The following is a 17,773-nucleotide window of genomic DNA, read 5'->3' as shown; positions in this document are numbered from 1 at the left end:
AAAAATTAGAGTCAGTCTTCTCAAACACCACCACTGCTTTATCATTAGGTTTATGTAATATTCTAAATCTTTTGTTGTCATTTCAACAATGTTCATACCATCATCACTAGGAGGAGATTCTGTCTCAAGAAACCACTTTCTTTGCTCATCCTAAGAGGCATCTGTTCAAGTTTGATCAGGAGAGCCAGATATAGTGACTATGTACCTGTAATCCCAGCTGAGGACAGGAGGATTGCTTGAGACTAGGAGTTCAAAGCTGTAGTGGTTATGATTGTGCCTACGAATGGCCACTGTACTTTAGCCTGGGCAATATAACAAGACACTGTCTCTAAAATTAAAACAACAAAAAACATTTGATTATGAGACTTTAGCACTTCAGTCACATTTTCAAGCTCCACTCCTAATTTTAGTTTCCTTGCTATTTTTACCTTATCTACAGTTATTTCCTCTACTGAAGTCTTGAACCCTTCAAAGTAATTTATGAGAGTTGAAATTACCTTCTTCCATACTCCTTTTAATGTTGATATTTTGACCTCTTTCCATGAATCGTGAATGTTCCTAATGGTGTCTAGAATGGTGAATCCTTTCCAGATAGTTTTAAGTTTACTTTGTCCAGATCCATCACAGAAATCAGTATTTATGGCAGCTATAACTTTACAGAATGTACTCCTGAAATAATAAGACTTGAAAGTTGAAATTATCCCTTGATCCTTGGGCTGCAGAATGGATATTGTGTTAGCAGGCATGAAAACAACATCGTCTGCTTGTATGTCTCTGTCAGAGTGCTTGAGTGATTAGGTGTATTGTCAGTGAGCAGTAATAATTTGAAAGGAATATTTTTCTAAGTAGTAGGTCTCAACAGTAGGCTTAACATACTTGCCAAACCTTGCTGTAAACAGATCTGCTCTCATCCAGGCTTTACTTTTCCAGTGGTAGAGCACAGGCAGAGTAGAATTAGCTTAATTCGTCAGGGCCCCAGGATTTTTGGAATAGTAAATGAGCATTGGTTTTAGCTTTTTTTTTGAGGCAGAGTCTCATTTTGTCACCCAGGCTGGAGTGCAGTGGCACAATCTCAACCCACTGCAACCTCTGTCTCTCAGGTTCAAGTGATTCTCCTGCCTCAGCCTCCTAAGTAGTTAGGACTACAGGTGTGCACCACCATGCCTGGCTTTTTTTTTTTTTTTTTTTTTTTTGTATAATGGGGTTTCACCATTTTGGCTAGGCTGGTCTTGAACTCCTGACCTCAGGTGATCCACCCACCTCAGCTTCCCAAAGTACTGGGATTACAGGCGTGAGCCATCACTCGCAGCCTGGTTTTAACTTAAAGTCACCAGCCACATTAGTCCCTAACAAGAGTCACCTTGGCCTTTGGAGCCTTGAAGCCAGGCATTGACTTCTCTCTAACTAGGAAAGTTCTAGACAGCATCTTCTTCCAATAAAAGAGTGTTTTATCTATGTTGAAAATCTGTTGTTTGGTGTAGCCACCTTAGCAGCTTTTAAGTGATCTTAGCTAGATCTTCTGAATAACTTGCTGCAGCTTTACATCAGCACTTGCTGCTTCACCTTGCACTTTTATGTTACGGAGATGGCTTCATTCCTTAAACCTCATGAAGCAACCTCTGCTAGCTTTCAACTTTTCTTCTGCAGCTTCCTAAGCTTTCTCAGCCTTTACAGAATTGAAGCCAGTTAGGGCCTTGCTCTGAGTTAGACTTTAGCTTAAGAGAATGTTGTGGCTGGTTTGATTTCTATCCAGACCACTCAGACTTTCTGTGTATCAGCAATAAAGTTGTTGTTCTTTCTTATTATTTGCGTGTTCACTGGAGTAGCATTTTTAATGTCCTTTAAGAACTTTTCCATCTGTATTTATAACTTGGCTAACTGGCGCAAGTGGCCTAAGCTTTGGGGCTTTCTTCACTTTCACATGCCTTCCTCACTAAGCTTAATTATTTCTAGCTTTGCATTTAAAGTGAGAGACATGTTATACTTCCTTTCACTTGAACTCTTTAAGGGCTACTGTTGGGTTATTAATTGGCCTAATTTTAATATTGTTGAGTCTCAGGGAATAGGGAGGCCTAAAGAGACAGGACAGAGATGGGTAAAGAAAGTTGGTGGAGCTGTAAGAACACACACAACATTTATCATTTAAGTTTGCCATCTTGTATGGCCAGTTAGAAGCTCCCAAAACAATTACAATAGTAATATCAGAGATCACTGATTACAGATGACCATAGCAAATATAATAATAATGAAAAAGATTGAAATAGTACAGGAATTACCAACATGCAATACAGAGGCACAGAGTAAACACATGCTGTTGGAAAAACAGCACCGGTAGATTTGTTCGATATAGGCTTGCCACAGAACTTTAATTTATAAAAAGTATAGTATCAAGCTGGGCATGGTGGTGTGTGCCTGTACTCCTAGCTACTCTGGAGGCCAAGGTAGGAGGATTGCTTGAGCCCAGGGGTTTGGTGCTTCAGTGAGCTATGATCATGCCTTGTGAATAGCTTTCTGCAAGTAACTCCAACCTGGGCAAAATAGTGGGACCCCACCTCTTTAAAGAAAAAAAAAAGCAAAAGTACAGTATCTACAAAGTGCAATAAAACAAGGTATGCCTGCACTTTTCCAGTGAACAGAATGGATTGGAGATCATACACACGCCTGCACTTTTCCAGTGAACAGAATGAATTGGAGATCACACACACACCCACCCATACACCATGCTCTTTATATGGGACCATTTTAACCTTTCTTGTACGGTCTACTTTGAGTACTGTTTTGGTTTGACTTGGGAAACTTAAAACATCCCGAAACGGAGTGGCTGAAGTGATTAAAAGGGTTGGTAAAAATTGCAGCTGAAATTCTGGAGATAATGAAAATGTTGCACTACAACTTTTTGTGGGTGAATACGTTCAATTTTCTTAAGTTAGCAAGTATAACCTAATAGACTAGAACCTCCTCCTATATGTTTCTTGCATGTCTATTGTCAGGCACTTAATATACTTAGATGAGAAATTTTATAAATGCTGCAGCATAATAATAGTTTATCTTAATAAAATTGTTGCTGATTGTTTTGTTTAAAATGTTTGATTTTAAAATGTTCACATTTTGAATATCCAAGTGAATTGTTACTTGGAATAAATGCTAAGCAATATTTTTTGCTAAATTTCTTATTTATTTGGGGAGGAGGAAGAATGCCTTATCTTAATTTTGAATCACCTTTGTAAGGAAGGTGCAGCTCAAAACATAGGCAATGTTAGTTACCAGATTTTTGAACCACTGCCTGGTAAGTTGTCCATTTGGTTTGCTGCAAGCAAGACAGTACTCATTTGGGATTGCTGTGTTTGGGAGAAGATATAACTTTCATTTTCAAAAAGAATTAGAGAAAAATAAATAGTAATAAGATGAGATATTTAAATGTAACTGTGACAAGAATCTTTGTAATTACCATTGTTTTATATTGGCAGGGTTTGTGTGACTGCTCTTCTGCTAAAGTAGCTTAGTAAGTAAGCCTTGTCAGTTTGATTCATGCACTACCAAAACCTAGTTAACTTTTACTGAAATTGACTCCTTTTAATAAGCTGGAGGCAGCTCCAGCAACTAGATAGCATTTCTCTTTTCATACTAACGCAGAATAATGTACAGTAGCAGATAAACATTTTTAATCTCATGAAAGCATATTAGTTTTCTACTTTTTCTCTTGAAGAACTAATGATTTACCACAGTAGAAATTTTTTCCAGCTTTTTGATGGCAGTGTCAAGAACGTATATATTTCATTGATAACGTACAATGCAAATGGACAAAAGCCTTGTAAGAATATTGCAGTTGTGTTTCTCACTTTTTCCATTTCCTTATTTTGCCTGTAGCACAAGTGGAAGTGCTGTCTGCTGCACTACGTGCCTCCAGCCTGGATGCGCATGAAGAGACCATCAATATAGAAAAGAGAAGTGATTTGCAAGATGAACTGGGTATAAATGAGCTACCAAATTGTAAAATAAGTCAAGATGATTCTGTGCCTTTAATCAGCGATACTGTTGAGGTAACAAACTCAGTAAAGTGTTTACCAAGTGAGAGTAGTTTGAATCAGAAGTCTTTTCATTGGGGAATAGTTTTAGCTAATCACTTTTAGTTTGTATGTTCTGTTTGTTGCTGATTTTTTAGCTCTTCCTTGTTTTCATCATATCCTGTCCTTGTGACATTAGTGTCATATGAAATGCCTGGAAAAGTAAATCCCACTCCCGTCTATATGACCATTTAGTAGACTCAATGTTATTGTAGCTCACTGCAGTGAAATAGTCTTACTGGAAACAAAGCCCTTTATCAAGAATAATTAACTCTTCCCTTTTCTTTTTGGAGAGGTGCTTTGTTTCTGATCGGACCATTTCACTGCAGCAAGCAACACAATATTCTGAGCAGAAGATCGGGACTTGAGGCCATGTTGCGGAGGGCCAGTGACATTATCTGGACTCTGGAGTGTGAGGGTGGGTACTGATCCTAGCATCATCTTCACTGTGTACTTGTAGCTGTTCTCTATGATCCTTCCCTAATTTCCTGCTGCATGTCAATCAAGCCAGCATTATTTGGTAACAGTGCTACTTAGCCCTTGTTTTTGTAAATGGGGAGAAGGAATACCCCACCGCTTGCCAGAATCGCATGGTCACAGATCATACTGGCTTGAATGAGAAGCTCAGGAAAGAGTGCCTGAACACACACTGGGAATGGCAAGAGGGTTCTTAGAACATTAGTGCGTTTCTGTTTTGATCTCTGTTAGGTGGCATGTGGTATAGTTAGAAATCTGTATAATACCACTGCTTTGGATTGAAACCCTGACCATTTATTGGAGAGTTGAATAGCATATCTGCATCTTAGAAAGTTTTTATGTTGTTGTTGTTACTGTTGTTGGCTGTTAACATATATATAATTTGTGAAATTAGATATTAACAGCCAAGAATAGAAATAGAAGAAAAACTGCATGTGACACTCCATGGTCTCTAGAACAGTGGACCAAAAGAATCCTCCCAGCACTATTTTATAAATAAGCCAATTTGAGCTATTTGGACCGTTTCAAAATTACTTTGAAATATTGTTTTTAATTACTCTCATTTTTCTGGAATTGGTTTTCATACATTTGGCAACCTATTCAGCAAGTTAGATTTAAAGCAGGGAAAGTTCTTAGGTATGTTTATAAGCTTTAAAAACATGAGGAATTTATATGTGTTATTACTTTTCGCAGTCTTGAAAGGTAAGTAACTTAGATAGCTAAAATGAAGATGTACAGACAGGACAGCTCTTTAAGTAGTTATTTTTTCCTAACAGAATATGGACTCCACTCTTCACTATATTCAAAACGATTCAGACTTGAGCAACAATAGCAGTTTTAGCCCTGATGAGGAAAGGAGAACTAAAGTACAAGTAAGTGACCAAAAAAATGTGTTCTTTTGTGTGTCTCTTCCTAATTCCTCTTTTAGAGCCAATTTCTGACCTAATTTGACCCTTCTTTATGATGAATGTTTTAAAAATTATGACTAGTATGTCATATTTTCCATTGAAATAGTAGAGGAACATGTAAGCACAAATCTTCCCTATCCTACCCCTGTGATCCCATTCTTCCTTCAGAGTGACCATGATCACACACCCTGCTATCTTCCTTCATGTATCTTCATGGGCACATAAATGTACACATGTGCCCCTTTTTATCATTCAAGACAACTGTGGTCATCCCATCCTACCTATGTATGTCCTCATGTTCACGTTGCCAATAATTATAAAATACAGCTTGATTTCAGAGATGAAAATTAAAAAAAAAAAAAAAAGGCTCAAAGCCATTTTAAAGTGCCGTCAGGGCCATATGTGGTGGCTCAAGCCTGTAATCCCATCACTTTGGGAGGCCGAGGTGGGCGGATCACGAGGTCAAGAAATCGAGACCATCCTGGCCAACATGGTGAAACCCCATCTCTACTAAAAATGCAAAAATTAGCTGGACGTGGTGGCGTGCACCTGTAGTCCCAGCTACTCGGGAGGCTGAGGCAGGAGAATTGCTTGAAGCCGGGAGGCAGAGGTTGCAGTGAGCCAGGATTGTGCCACTGCACTCCAGCCTGGCGCCTGGCAACAGAATGAGACTCTGTGTCAAAAAAAAAAAAAAAAAAAAAGTGCTGTCAGTAACAAGCTGCAGGGAAACTGTGCTCATGGAATCATTGGAATGTGATAGCTGTGCCTTGCCTTGCTCTTTTCTTTTCTCTTCTAACAATGTGACCTGGTGATCTCTCCTGTAAGCACACCAGGACTCCCTCACCTTCACAGCAGCACAGCACAGTGTTAACGCCACACCTGTTGTCTCCCTCGTAAGAAACCGTGGGAGATGCTACCTGTTGTAGTTTCACTTTGATGCCATAAGTAGTGCTACATTCACCATGACTGCCTATACTTGTTTGCTTCTAGGACTTTATTATTATTTGAGATGGAGTCTCCCTCTGTCGCCCAGGCTGGAGTGCTGTGGTGCCATCTCGGCTCACTGTACCCTCCACTTCCTGAATTCAAGCAGTTCTCCTGCCTCAACCTCCCAAGTACCTGGAACTACAGTCACAAGCCACTCTGCCCAGCTAATTTTTTGTGTTTTTAGTAGAGATGGGATTTCGCCATTGGCCAGGCTGTCACGAACTCCTGACCTCAAGTGATCTGCCTGCCTTGGCCTCCCAAAGTGCTGTGATTACAGGTGTGAGCCACCACACCTGGCCTGGACTATATTATTATTGTTAGAAGTAGATTTCCCAGGTCAAATGGTATATTTTGTTGTTGTTATTTTTAGAGATGGGGTCTCAGCTCCCTCTGTCACCCAGTCTGGAGTGAAGTGGCAGGATCATAGCTCACTGCAGCCTCGAACTCCTGGGCTCAAGCAATCGATCCTTCTGCCTCAGCTCCCCAAGTAGCTGGGACTATAGATGTGCACCACCACATCTAGCCAATTTTTATTTTATTTATTAAAAATGAAATCAATATTCAAAACAATAGTGTTTTGAAACATGCTTCTTCCCCACTTATAGACATATTTTCAATATTTCAAATCATTATTTTAATAAGTTTATTTCCATTTTCATTTTGTGTATATGGGTAATTAGTTTATGTAGTTCAAAATTCAGGATACTTAAAAGGCATTCAGTGATGTTTCCTTCTCAGTTTTTCTTCTCCACTCATCCATTTTGCTTCCTGAGATACAACCAGTTTTTCCTTTATGTCCTTCCATAGCTATATTATACACACCTAGGCAAGATTGCAAATATGTTCTTCTTTTCTTCACATATATACAAATTGATTAGACATGTGCTCTTCAATTTCGTATAAAAATTGCTTAAATTTTCATCTAAAGAAGCCATGTTTTTAATTTTTGTTTTGAGGCAGAGTCTCACTCTGTCACCCAGGTTGGATACAGTGGTACTGTCATGGCTCACTGCAGCTTCTACCTCCCTGGGCTCAAGTCAGCCTCCTGAGTAGCTGGAACTAGAGGTGTGAGCTACCATGCCTGGCTAATTTTTTAATTTTTTAGTAGAGACAGGGTCTCACCATGTTGCCCAAGCTGGGCTCAAGTGATCCACCCTCCTTGGCTTCTCAAAGTGCTGGAATTACAGGCATGAGCCACTGTGCCTGGCTGGTTTTTTTTTAATGAACATGTAAATTGTGCAGAGCACCTGTTATACTGCATTTGCTGGGTTACAACAAACATTATTGTCTCTGCCTACATTTAAAGGTGCTGGTGTTATTTTAATATGTCTTTTCAATTTAGTAATTAATTCTAATTGTCCTTTGAGCTGTTTTCTGTTTTAAGATGTTATCCATTGTTTTCCTAGAGTTGCTTTTATTTGTTCATATATGTTTTCCTTAACATGGTTTTCGTATCTCTTAGTTTATTAGATACCAGAAAATTTGGCATTGGTTTTTCCCATTTGAGATGCTATGTTAAAATCTATATATTTAAAAATAGTTTTGCTCAATTTATGTCTAAACTGCTCAAAATGCATCTCAGCTGCTCAGTCACTGTGGTTTCTCTTTCTCCATTAGGATGTTGTACCTCAGGCTTTGTTAGATCAGTATTTATCTATGACTGACCCTTCTCGTGCACAGACGGTTGACACTGAAATTGCTAAGCACTGTGCATATAGCCTCCCCGGTGTGGCTTTGACACTTGGCAGACAGAATTGGCACTGTCTGAGAGAGACATATGAGACTCTGGCCTCAGACATGCAGGTGAGTAAAGCAGTTAAAGAATTAGCAGAACATGCATGTAGAAGGCACAGTGCTTTGCTTTTCGTAACCTAAAGAATTTCTGTTCGTGTTCTAGCATGTACTTAATGTTATAGGAAATTATGTATGGAAGAGCTTAAGAGTAATAACAGAGTGTGTTCTTTTTTGCAGTGTCAGAGCCTCATAATTTGGCCTCTTCATTTTTATCTAAAGCATTAGAAATTGTTATCACATTCAACATGCTTAAGTTTCTAACTTAAAATGTATTATTATCTAGAGTTTATCTGTAGATTAATTGTTGATAATATAGGATTTAATTTTTCACATAGAAATAGTACTATAAATGCTTATTTGATTTTCACACTAGATCTCAAAATATTTATTTAAACTGTAATAGAACTGTAGTGTTATTAGCAAGTATGAAGTTCTGGGCCCTTCGTGCCATGAGCATTGTAATACAGATGGAAGAAGGTCCGTGGTTATTGCTTTCTCCTCATCCACACACACCACCCCACCCCCTTTCAACAGAACACACAAAGTAAACCCTTGCCTCAGGTCATTTTGTCTGGAACTTTGTGACTTTCGTGTGGTACCTCTTCCTAAGCTTGGTGACCTAACCTCCCTGCCAGGGCTGATTTCTATGTAACAAAGTTTGCGCCTCTTCGAACACATCCATTCCTTCAGTGAAGTTGATCTCTCAGTTATTAAAAAAAAGCAGTCTGATTAGGCTAATTTGTACTGAAATGTCATGACTTTTCCTTAAACTTCTTAGTAATTACTGTATTTTTCAAGGAATCAATGCCATTGACTCAGCAAGTTAGAAGTTGCAAGTAATCTTGTTAGGTCATGTTCCTCCCTTGACCTATGATGATAGGAAAGCTGGGCCCAGGAGAAGTGAATTTATCTGTGTTCACACGCTTCTTAAGTGCTGCATCTGGGCATGGAACCACAAAGGCCTAATTTCCATAGAGTGCTTTGTCCTGTGTATTTGTGTTTTCAGTCTTTATTCCACAGAACTGTAGGGTTCCCGTGGGTTAAATCTCTTTGGGCACCTGGGTGACTGATGGCTCAGAGTCTGGATGGACAGTTTCCTCTCTTTGCTGCCCCTGTCTTCGATCAGAACATCTCTACCTTCATCAGTTTTATATGTTGAACTTGGGTGTAAAATGTTATTTCAAGAGTGGATTTTGAGGGGAAGGGAAAGGAAATGTTTGCTCTAAACTGTTTCTCTTTAGGTAAAGTTTTAAGTTACTTTGTAAAAATTTTACAATTAAATGTTATTGTTCTGTTTTGTTTTTCCTAATCCAAGGTTTGGCTGTACAGGAATCTGAAGGGCAATGCTGGGGAGGGTACTAGAGAGCCTTTGGTCCATGTGCAGCCTCAGCACATCAGGGGTCCGATGTTCAGAGAACTACAAAAACTATATTCTTATTGATTTCTAAGCATTTTTTCTTCACAAATGAAAGGACAATATTACATACTATGCAGGGTTTTAAACATTTTCTGTTAAACTTTTTTTGATACATAATTTAGTCATAAATACATAAATTCATAATTTACATAATGTAAAATTAGTATCTGTTATTACTATTCTGATTTAATTTTTGAGATTAGTAACATTCATATATAAATTAGCCTTCATATATTGCCTAAAGTTTAAAGTACTGAGCACTTTGCGTTTAGCTTACTAATGTGTTTTCATTTCTGCAGTGGAAAGTTCGACGAACTCTAGCATTCTCCATCCACGAGCTTGCAGTTATTCTCGGAGATCAGTTGACAGCTGCAGATCTGGTTCCAATTTTTAATGGATTTTTAAAAGACCTTGATGAAGTCAGGATAGGTGTCCTTAAACACTTGCATGATTTTCTGAAGGTAATTTTTAAATTCTTTTGCATAAATACACAACAAAATTCTGCTGTACATCTAAATCTTTATCTTCTGTCACAAAGAGAGGTTCTTGTGTGTTCCTGTGTAAGACAATATAGCTATAAGTTGATGTTAAGATGTGACTTAAAAAAGAAATAGTCCTATAATTACACTTTCACTTTTAAACAGTATTAGATGATAGTTTACAGACATTTGTACCTTTTTTATTTTTCAAAATTATCAAATGATGAACTATATGTTAAAAAAAAAATCATGAACTGCAGTCATCCCTCAGTATATACAGGGGGATTGGTTCCAGGACCCCCAGGCATACCCAAATCCATGCAATACTCCATTCCTGAGGAACCCACATATAGGAAAAGTCTGTCATCTGTGTACTCATGTTTCACATCCAGTAATACTGTATCTTCAATCCTCATTTGGTTGGGAAAAAAATTCAAGCATAAGTGGACCCATGCAGTTGAAACTCGTGTTGTTGAAGGTCAACTGTGTATTACGTTTGGAGACTTTATGTGGTATTTCAGGAGTCTTGAGAGTTTACCTTTAGCCCTCACTCCTTTGATATGGGAACTCTGGTCCCCAAAGTGAATAGCCCTGGTTTTTTACAAGTTGTTTAATCCTGAAGTACTGTTGCATGTTTTTTAGACTTTAGCCTTGAAATTGACTCTAACAATTCTAAGGCTTGAGTGACAGAAGTAATTGTAGTCCTTCCTTTTAAAAACAGTGAGACCGGGTGCGGTGGTGTTAGCTGGGGACGGTGGCTCACACTTATAATCCCAGCACTTTGGGAGGCTGAGGCAAGTGGATCATGAGGTCAGGAGATCAAGACCATCCTGGCCAACATGGGGAAACTCTGTCTCTACTAAAAATGCAAAAGAATTTAGCTGGGTGTGGTGGTACATGCCTGTAATCCCAGCTACTTGGGAGGCTGAGGCACGAGAATCACTTGAACTCAGGAGGTGATAGTTGCAGTGAGCTGAGATTGCACTACTGCACTCCAGCCTGGCAACAGAGCAAGCCTCCATCTCAAAAAAAAAAAAAAAAAAATCTGGGTGTCACTGGCATTTTTGAGGAGTCCAAACCAGTTGTTTTACAGAATTACCCTCAATTTGAATTTACACAATTTGATTCTGGGTAAACAGGGGTTTTTGTTTTTTGGGTTTTTTTGGCAGACATGTTAACCTGTGTAGGTTGCCATGCGTTTTTCTGAATGTATTACATCAGGGCTAGTATGGTGTTGGCTCTTCCCATCATTGGTGACAAGAAGGCTGACAACTTATAAAATGACCTTTCACCTTTTGTGGTTAATAGAGAATTGGTGAGGAGATACTTTCTAACTCTGAATATCTTTTTCTACAGAATCCTTCACCAGTGTTCTCATATCCAGGCATCTGTACATGGTTCTTGCCTGAATCAGTTGTTAACTGTGTTGGTTGTGAAAGAGTGATTTTCTATTTTCATAATTCTGTTTTTAAAAATTAATTATTTATTTTGAGACAGGGTCTCTGTTGCCCAGGCTGGAGTGTAGTGGTGCGATCAAGGCTCACTGCAGCCTCCACCTCTCTCAGCTCGGATGATCCTCCTACCTCAGCCTCCTGCATAGCTGGGACCACAGGCATGCCACCACGCCCAGCTGAGTTTTGTATTTTTTGTAGAGGCGGGGTTTCACTATGTTGCCCACCCTGGTCTTGAACTCCTGGGCTCAAGTGATCTGCCCCACCTTAGTCTCCCAAGGTGCTGGGATTACAGATGTTAGCCACCATGCTTGGCCATTCCTTCTGTTTTTGTTAAGTAACATTCCCTGTTAAAATAAGCCGTGTCTTCTCTCCCTCCCCTCTTTGGAAAGTTGTTTTAGCGTGGACTCTGGGATTTTAAAAATTCAACATAATGGAATTTATTTCTCTCAATTGTTTTGAGCATCAAATTTGACTAGTGGGGACTCCTTAAAGCTGCCTCTTGTGTCCTTTGATTTGTCCTTTTATTTTTAAGCACATCAGTACTTTCAGTCTCAACTTTCCCTTTCCCTGTCCCAGCCTGGAGTCAGCTATTTCTCCAAGGAACTGTGGTCCTTTTTTAGTGGAGAATGGTCCTTAGAAACTGAGATTCATTTCCTGGCTCAGAGCTCTAAAAAAAAAAAAAAAAAGAAACTGAGATCCAGGCACTGGAAGTGCTCAGTGCTCCTGGGCTGTCATTTCTTTTAGGTCTTTTCAGGAGCTAGGAGGTATGTTGCTTTTTTTTCTTTTTTTACTAACTTCATATTGTTATGAACTACATCCAGTTCAACACTGTTTCCTCTCTTTTCTTCACATTATATATATTTTTCTGTTTACTTGTGGTAAAAAGTCTGTTCTTAACAACATTAATGTATAATATGTAGTTATTTGCTCAGTTCTACAACATAAGTGAAATAGTTTCAGAATTCACCAATAATAATTACGACATCAAATCAACTACATAATAGTCAGAATTGCCTAAGTACATTCTGTCCTTAGAACCTCCCATGAAGAGGTATGGTTAGAGTTCTCAGTTCATACTTTGGCTTTTTTCCCTGTGTGATTGTTTTTGATTTGATATACAGTTAGGTTGGTTTGTTTCCATTTATAAACTTACCTTTAAATATTTGTAGAGCAGCTATTGGAATACATTTCTTTATTTTTTTTCTCTCAACAAGTACTGAATGCCTACTCTGCTATCACAGTGACATACACAGGTCTTACATGTGTGGTTAAGAGCATAACCACTGCCTTAAGCGGGGCCATGGCAACAAGGATGTCATATGAATAAAGGGGGCAAGTCCTGCAATCAGGCTGTGCCCATGGTACTGTGGAGTTTCGTGTGGCTCACTGATTGGCATAAGGAACAAAGATTTCCAGACGAGATGATGATTCCTGAAGGCAAATGGAATTTTTCAGGGAAAAACAAACTTAATACCAAATTTCAAAACAAATAGAGCTACTACATTTTCTCTTCAGAATAATGAACCTTATTATTTACAGTCTGTTTTCAAGCACTCTAATAAAAGAAATAATGTCTATACCTTGTCCCTGTAAATATTTTTATTTTGTTACTTTAGCTTCTTCATATTGACAAAAGAAGAGAATATCTTTATCAACTTCAGGAGTTTTTGGTGACAGATAATAGTAGAAATTGGCGCTTTCGAGCTGAACTGGCTGAGTAAGTTCTAACCATTTATTAGATTATGTTTTGGAGGGGCGTATATTTACTTTGTTTTTACCTTTCCTCAGTTTCTTCATTACTTTGTGTAGATCCAAGTTTCTGTGTGGTATTCTAGCCCTTTAACACTTCCTGAAGTACATGTCTTACTGGCAGTGAATTTCTTCAGCTTTTTTTTTCTTGAAAATGTCTTTAGTTTATCTTTATTCTATTTTTATGGTGAAATACACATAGCCAAATTTGCTGTTGATGACATTTAGTACTTTCACAGTGTTGTGCAACCATTCCCACTATCTACTTCTAAAATGTTAATTCTCCCAAAAAGGAAAACCCATGCCCAACAAGCATCTCCTATCTGTGGATTTGCCTGTTGTGGATATTTCACGCAAGTGGAATCATAGAACATATGGCCTTTTGTGCTTGGTTTCTTCATTTAACAGTGTTTTCAGTGGTCCTCCATGTTGTAGCCTCTAGCTGAACTTGCCTTCCTTTTTGTGGTTGAGTAATATTCCACTCTGTGGATATACCACATTTGTTTGATGCATTCATCTGTTGAGGAACATTTTGGTTGGGTGTGTGGTCTTTTGTGAATAGTGCTAGTAGGAACATTATGTACAAGCTTTAATATTTGAAATCATTTTCAGTTCTTTTGAGGTGTATTTGCAAGACCATATGGTAATTCTGTGTTTAATTTCTTGAGGAACTGCCAAACTTTTCCACAGCAACTGTGTCATTTTACTCCCATCAGTAATGTATAGGAGTTCCCATTTTTCTACGTCCTTCCTAACACCTATTTTCCTATTAAATTTTTAAAATATTTTTTAATTGACCAAATAATAATTGTGCATATTTACGAGGTACATAATGATGTTGCATACATATCAGATAGTGGTCAGATAAGGGCAGTTAGCATATCCATCACTTGCTTACGTTTATAGCTGTTCTGCTGGGTGTGGAACAGCCAGTGCCTCATTGTGGTGTGATTTGCATTTCCCTAATGACTAATGATGTTGAACACTTTTTCATAAGCCTGTCAACCATTTGTATATATTTTGTGGAGAAATGTCTATTCAAGTCTGTTGCTCATTTTTTTTTTTTTTGAGACGGAGTTTCATTCTTGTTACCCAGGCTGGAGTGCAATGGCGCAATCTCGGCCCACCGCAACCTCCGCCTCCTGGGTTCAGGCAATTCTCCTGCCTCAGCCTCCTGAGTAGCTGGGATTACAGGCACGTGCCACCATGACCAGCTAATTTTTTGTATTTTTAGTAGAGACGGGGTTTTACCATGTTGACCAGGATGGTCTCGATCTCTTGACCTCGTGATCCACCCGCCTTGGCCTCCCAAAGTGCTGGGATTATGTTGCTCATTTTTAAATTGGGTTGTTTATCTTGGGTTGTTGAGTTGTAAGAGTTCTTTATATCTTTTGGATTATAGACCTCACCTGCATTTTCAAATGACATCTTTGATGAGTATCGAATGTGGGGCTAACAGTTTGTCTTTCAATATAAAGATGCCACTCCATTGAGTTCTGGCTTGCCCACTTCTGACTTGAAATGCACACCTCCCCTTCGCCATGAAATAAAGGGGTGTAAGTCCATCTAGTCAGGATCAAGCTGGATTTGCGTTTTGTCATTGTTGTGGTTACCTTCAGTGTACTTTGGGCTTCAGTTTTTCTCACTGTGGGCTGCCACTACCATTGCCATTTGCTGTAGGTAGGAGCTAGGGTACCAGTGGGCTTCTAGTGTGGGTATTCTACCCAGCATTCAGCTGTCCCTGGACCCCTGCATAATGGGTGGGACCTCCTATCTGTGACTCCCTGCAGCTTCTCCTGGAATAAGGAGCATAGTTCTCTCCCCAGCTGCAGTGTCTTTGCTGGGCCCATGGGGTGGACAGGCTTTGGGCCCCTCCACCAGCAGCTTAAGCCTTTTGCTTTGCATGAGAAAAAGACTCAGCAGAGTGCTTGATGATTCATGACTGTCCTGTCAGTCACTTCTGCCTGCTGTGGTAAATCTCTCCTGTTTCCAGGCTGGAGTGCAGTGGTGTGATCTCGGCTCACCGCAACGTCCACCTCCTGGGTTCAAGTGATTCTCCTGCCTTAGCCTCCCAAGTAGCTGGGACTACAGGCTTGTGCCACCACACCCAGCTAATTTTTGTATTTTTAGTAGAGATGGGGTTTCATCTGACCCTGGCTGTCTTTCTTGAAGTACCTATGAGAGGCAGGTACCCTGTGGAAGTTGGAAGGTTTACCCAGGAATGTTAGCTCCCTGTGTCGGACACATCTGGCTTTGTTTGAGCCACCCCACGCTCATGCTGACCCACGTGCCATCCACCACTATCTGGCCCTGGGTATCTGGCTACAATTCGAACTGATTTCTCCCCATCCTGTTATGTGCCAGCAGGTGCCCTGACCATTCAGGCTCTGTTGAGGGGCAGTTCTCTTTCCCCTCTTGGGAAGTTAGGTTATTTGGGTGCCTTGCAACCCACACTCTGATGAGCTCAAAAAAAGATCTTGGGGCCGGATGTGGTGGCTCACGCCTGTAATCTTGGCATTTTGGGAGGCTGAGGCGGGCAGATCACCAGGTCAAGGAATTGAGACCATCCTGGCCAACATGGTGAAGCCTTCTCTACTAAAAAATACAAAAATTAGCTGGGCATGGTGGCGCGTGCCTGTAATCCCAGCTACTTGGGAGGCTGAGGCAGGAGAATCGATTGAACCCAAGAGGCAGAGGTTTCAGCAAGCTGAGATTGCGCCACTGCACTCCAGCCTGGCAACAGAGGGAGACTCCATCTCAAAAAAAAAAAAAAAGATCTTGAAGTTTATATAGCTTTTTCTACTGTAGGGTCATTCTTTGCAGTTTTCTGCATTCTAAGCAGAAACTGATGTCCTGTTTGGAATTTTTATTTTGAACTTTGTCAGAAAATAAGTTTGTCTCTTTGAGGATGTGTGTTTGTATACACAGGTGCATTTATCATTGCATAATCTATATTCATGTTACAGTTGACTTCCTGCTTATTAGAAATGTAAATCATCTTGAACATAAAATCTGAAAGGCAAATGTCTCACATCCAAGATACTTCTTTAAGGGCGCCATTGAAGCTATTCAGGTTAGCCTGGTGAATGTCATGGAAGTCTCGGGTCCCCTCAGATGTGATGAGAAAGTCGCTGGAGGATGCCCTCCCTCTGATATCCTGCTGTACACAGCAGGCTCCCTCCTTCTGCGGGGACTTCTTACTGAGAAACTTGTAGATGGAAGCTTCTCAGCACATTCCAAACTATGACCATGTATCAATGTGGGCCATGTTCCAGTTGAACATACTAGGAAATGCTTTGCTCTGTCTCAGTCCCCATGGACACAGAACTCTACAGCTTTTGTTTTCCTTACACTTTAAGGAACTTGAATAGCATGTAAGTGCATTTCCAGATACACAGAGACTAGAGGTAATCTGTACAGAAGTCTGCTTAATCGCTCCTCTTTGCCTGTGTTTGAGACAAATGCTCAGTATCCAGTATTATACATTATTTAGATGAGTAACCTGTTTTCATTTGTCTTGCTGATTTATAAACGTTGTCTTTTTGTAATTCCTTTTTGTAGACAGCTGATTTTACTTCTAGAGTTATACAGTCCCAGAGATGTTTATGACTATTTACGTCCCATTGCTCTGAATCTGTGTGCAGACAAAGTTTCTTCTGTTCGTTGGATTTCCTACAAGTTGGTATGTATTGAACCTTTAAAATTTTAGATCAGCAAACTCTTAAGATCCTAGAATGGAAGCTGTTCCTAACTTCTCCATGCCCACCCTCCCAGGTCAGCGAGATGGTGAAGAAGCTGCATGCGGCAACACCACCAACATTCGGAGTAGACCTCATCAATGAGCTTGTGGAGAACTTTGGCAGATGTCCCAAGTGGTCTGGTCGGCAAGCTTTTGTCTTTGTCTGCCAGGTAAGCAAGGCCCTAGGCTTACCTGTTGTGACTTTTTCTCCCAGAAGAATGTTTCTTCTTTAACTTCCTACCTCTCTCTCACCCTGTTCCTTATTCTTATATATATATATATTTTTTTTTTATTTTATTTTTTATATATACATATATTTTATTGCATTTTAGGTTCTGGGGTACATGTAAAGAACATGCAGGATTGTTGCATAGGTACATACATGGCAATGTGGTTTGCTGCCTCCATCCCCATCACCTGTATCTGGCATTTCTCCCCATGTTATCCCTCCCCAACTCCCTACCTCCAACAGTCCCTCCCGTAGTGCCCCAACAAGGACCTCAGTGTGTGATGCTGCCTTCCCTGTGTCCATGTGTTCTCACTGTTCAACACCCGCCTATGAGTGAGAACATGCGGTGTTTGATTTTCTGTTCTTGTGTCAGTTTGCTGATGATGGTTTCCAGGTTCATCCATATCCCTACAAAGGACACAAACTCATTGTTTTTTATGGCTCCATAGTATTCCATGGTGTATATGTGCCACATT

The 17,773-nt window shown here is 39.8% G+C and overlaps 1 protein-coding gene across 5 annotated transcripts in view; it reads left to right on the top strand.

The window, feature by feature from the left end:
* The window catches only part of PPP4R1 (protein phosphatase 4 regulatory subunit 1), an 84,363-nt gene that overhangs the window by 58,482 nt on the left and 8,108 nt on the right, over positions 1-17,773 (top strand). For all 5 annotated transcript variants that reach the window (XM_064379427.1, XM_064379428.1, XM_012446865.3 and 2 more), the window contains 7 exons: positions 3,868-4,040; positions 5,318-5,413; positions 8,054-8,239; positions 9,947-10,108; positions 13,197-13,297; positions 16,891-17,011; positions 17,104-17,238. In XM_064379427.1, coding sequence (XP_064235497.1) covers positions 3,868-4,040; positions 5,318-5,413; positions 8,054-8,239; positions 9,947-10,108; positions 13,197-13,297; positions 16,891-17,011; positions 17,104-17,238 — 974 coding nt within the window. The remainder of the gene's footprint in view (positions 1-3,867; positions 4,041-5,317; positions 5,414-8,053; positions 8,240-9,946; positions 10,109-13,196; positions 13,298-16,890; positions 17,012-17,103; positions 17,239-17,773) is intronic.

The sequence above is a fragment of the Aotus nancymaae genome, unplaced genomic scaffold, assembly GCF_030222135.1.
Source record: "Aotus nancymaae isolate 86718 unplaced genomic scaffold, 86718_ANA_hifiasm-v0.15.2.pri h1tg000020l, whole genome shotgun sequence".
In the NCBI taxonomy this organism is placed as follows: domain Eukaryota; kingdom Metazoa; phylum Chordata; class Mammalia; order Primates; family Aotidae; genus Aotus; species Aotus nancymaae.
Note: the sequence above shows the minus strand (reverse complement) of the source record. Positions and strands in the feature narration are given on the sequence as shown.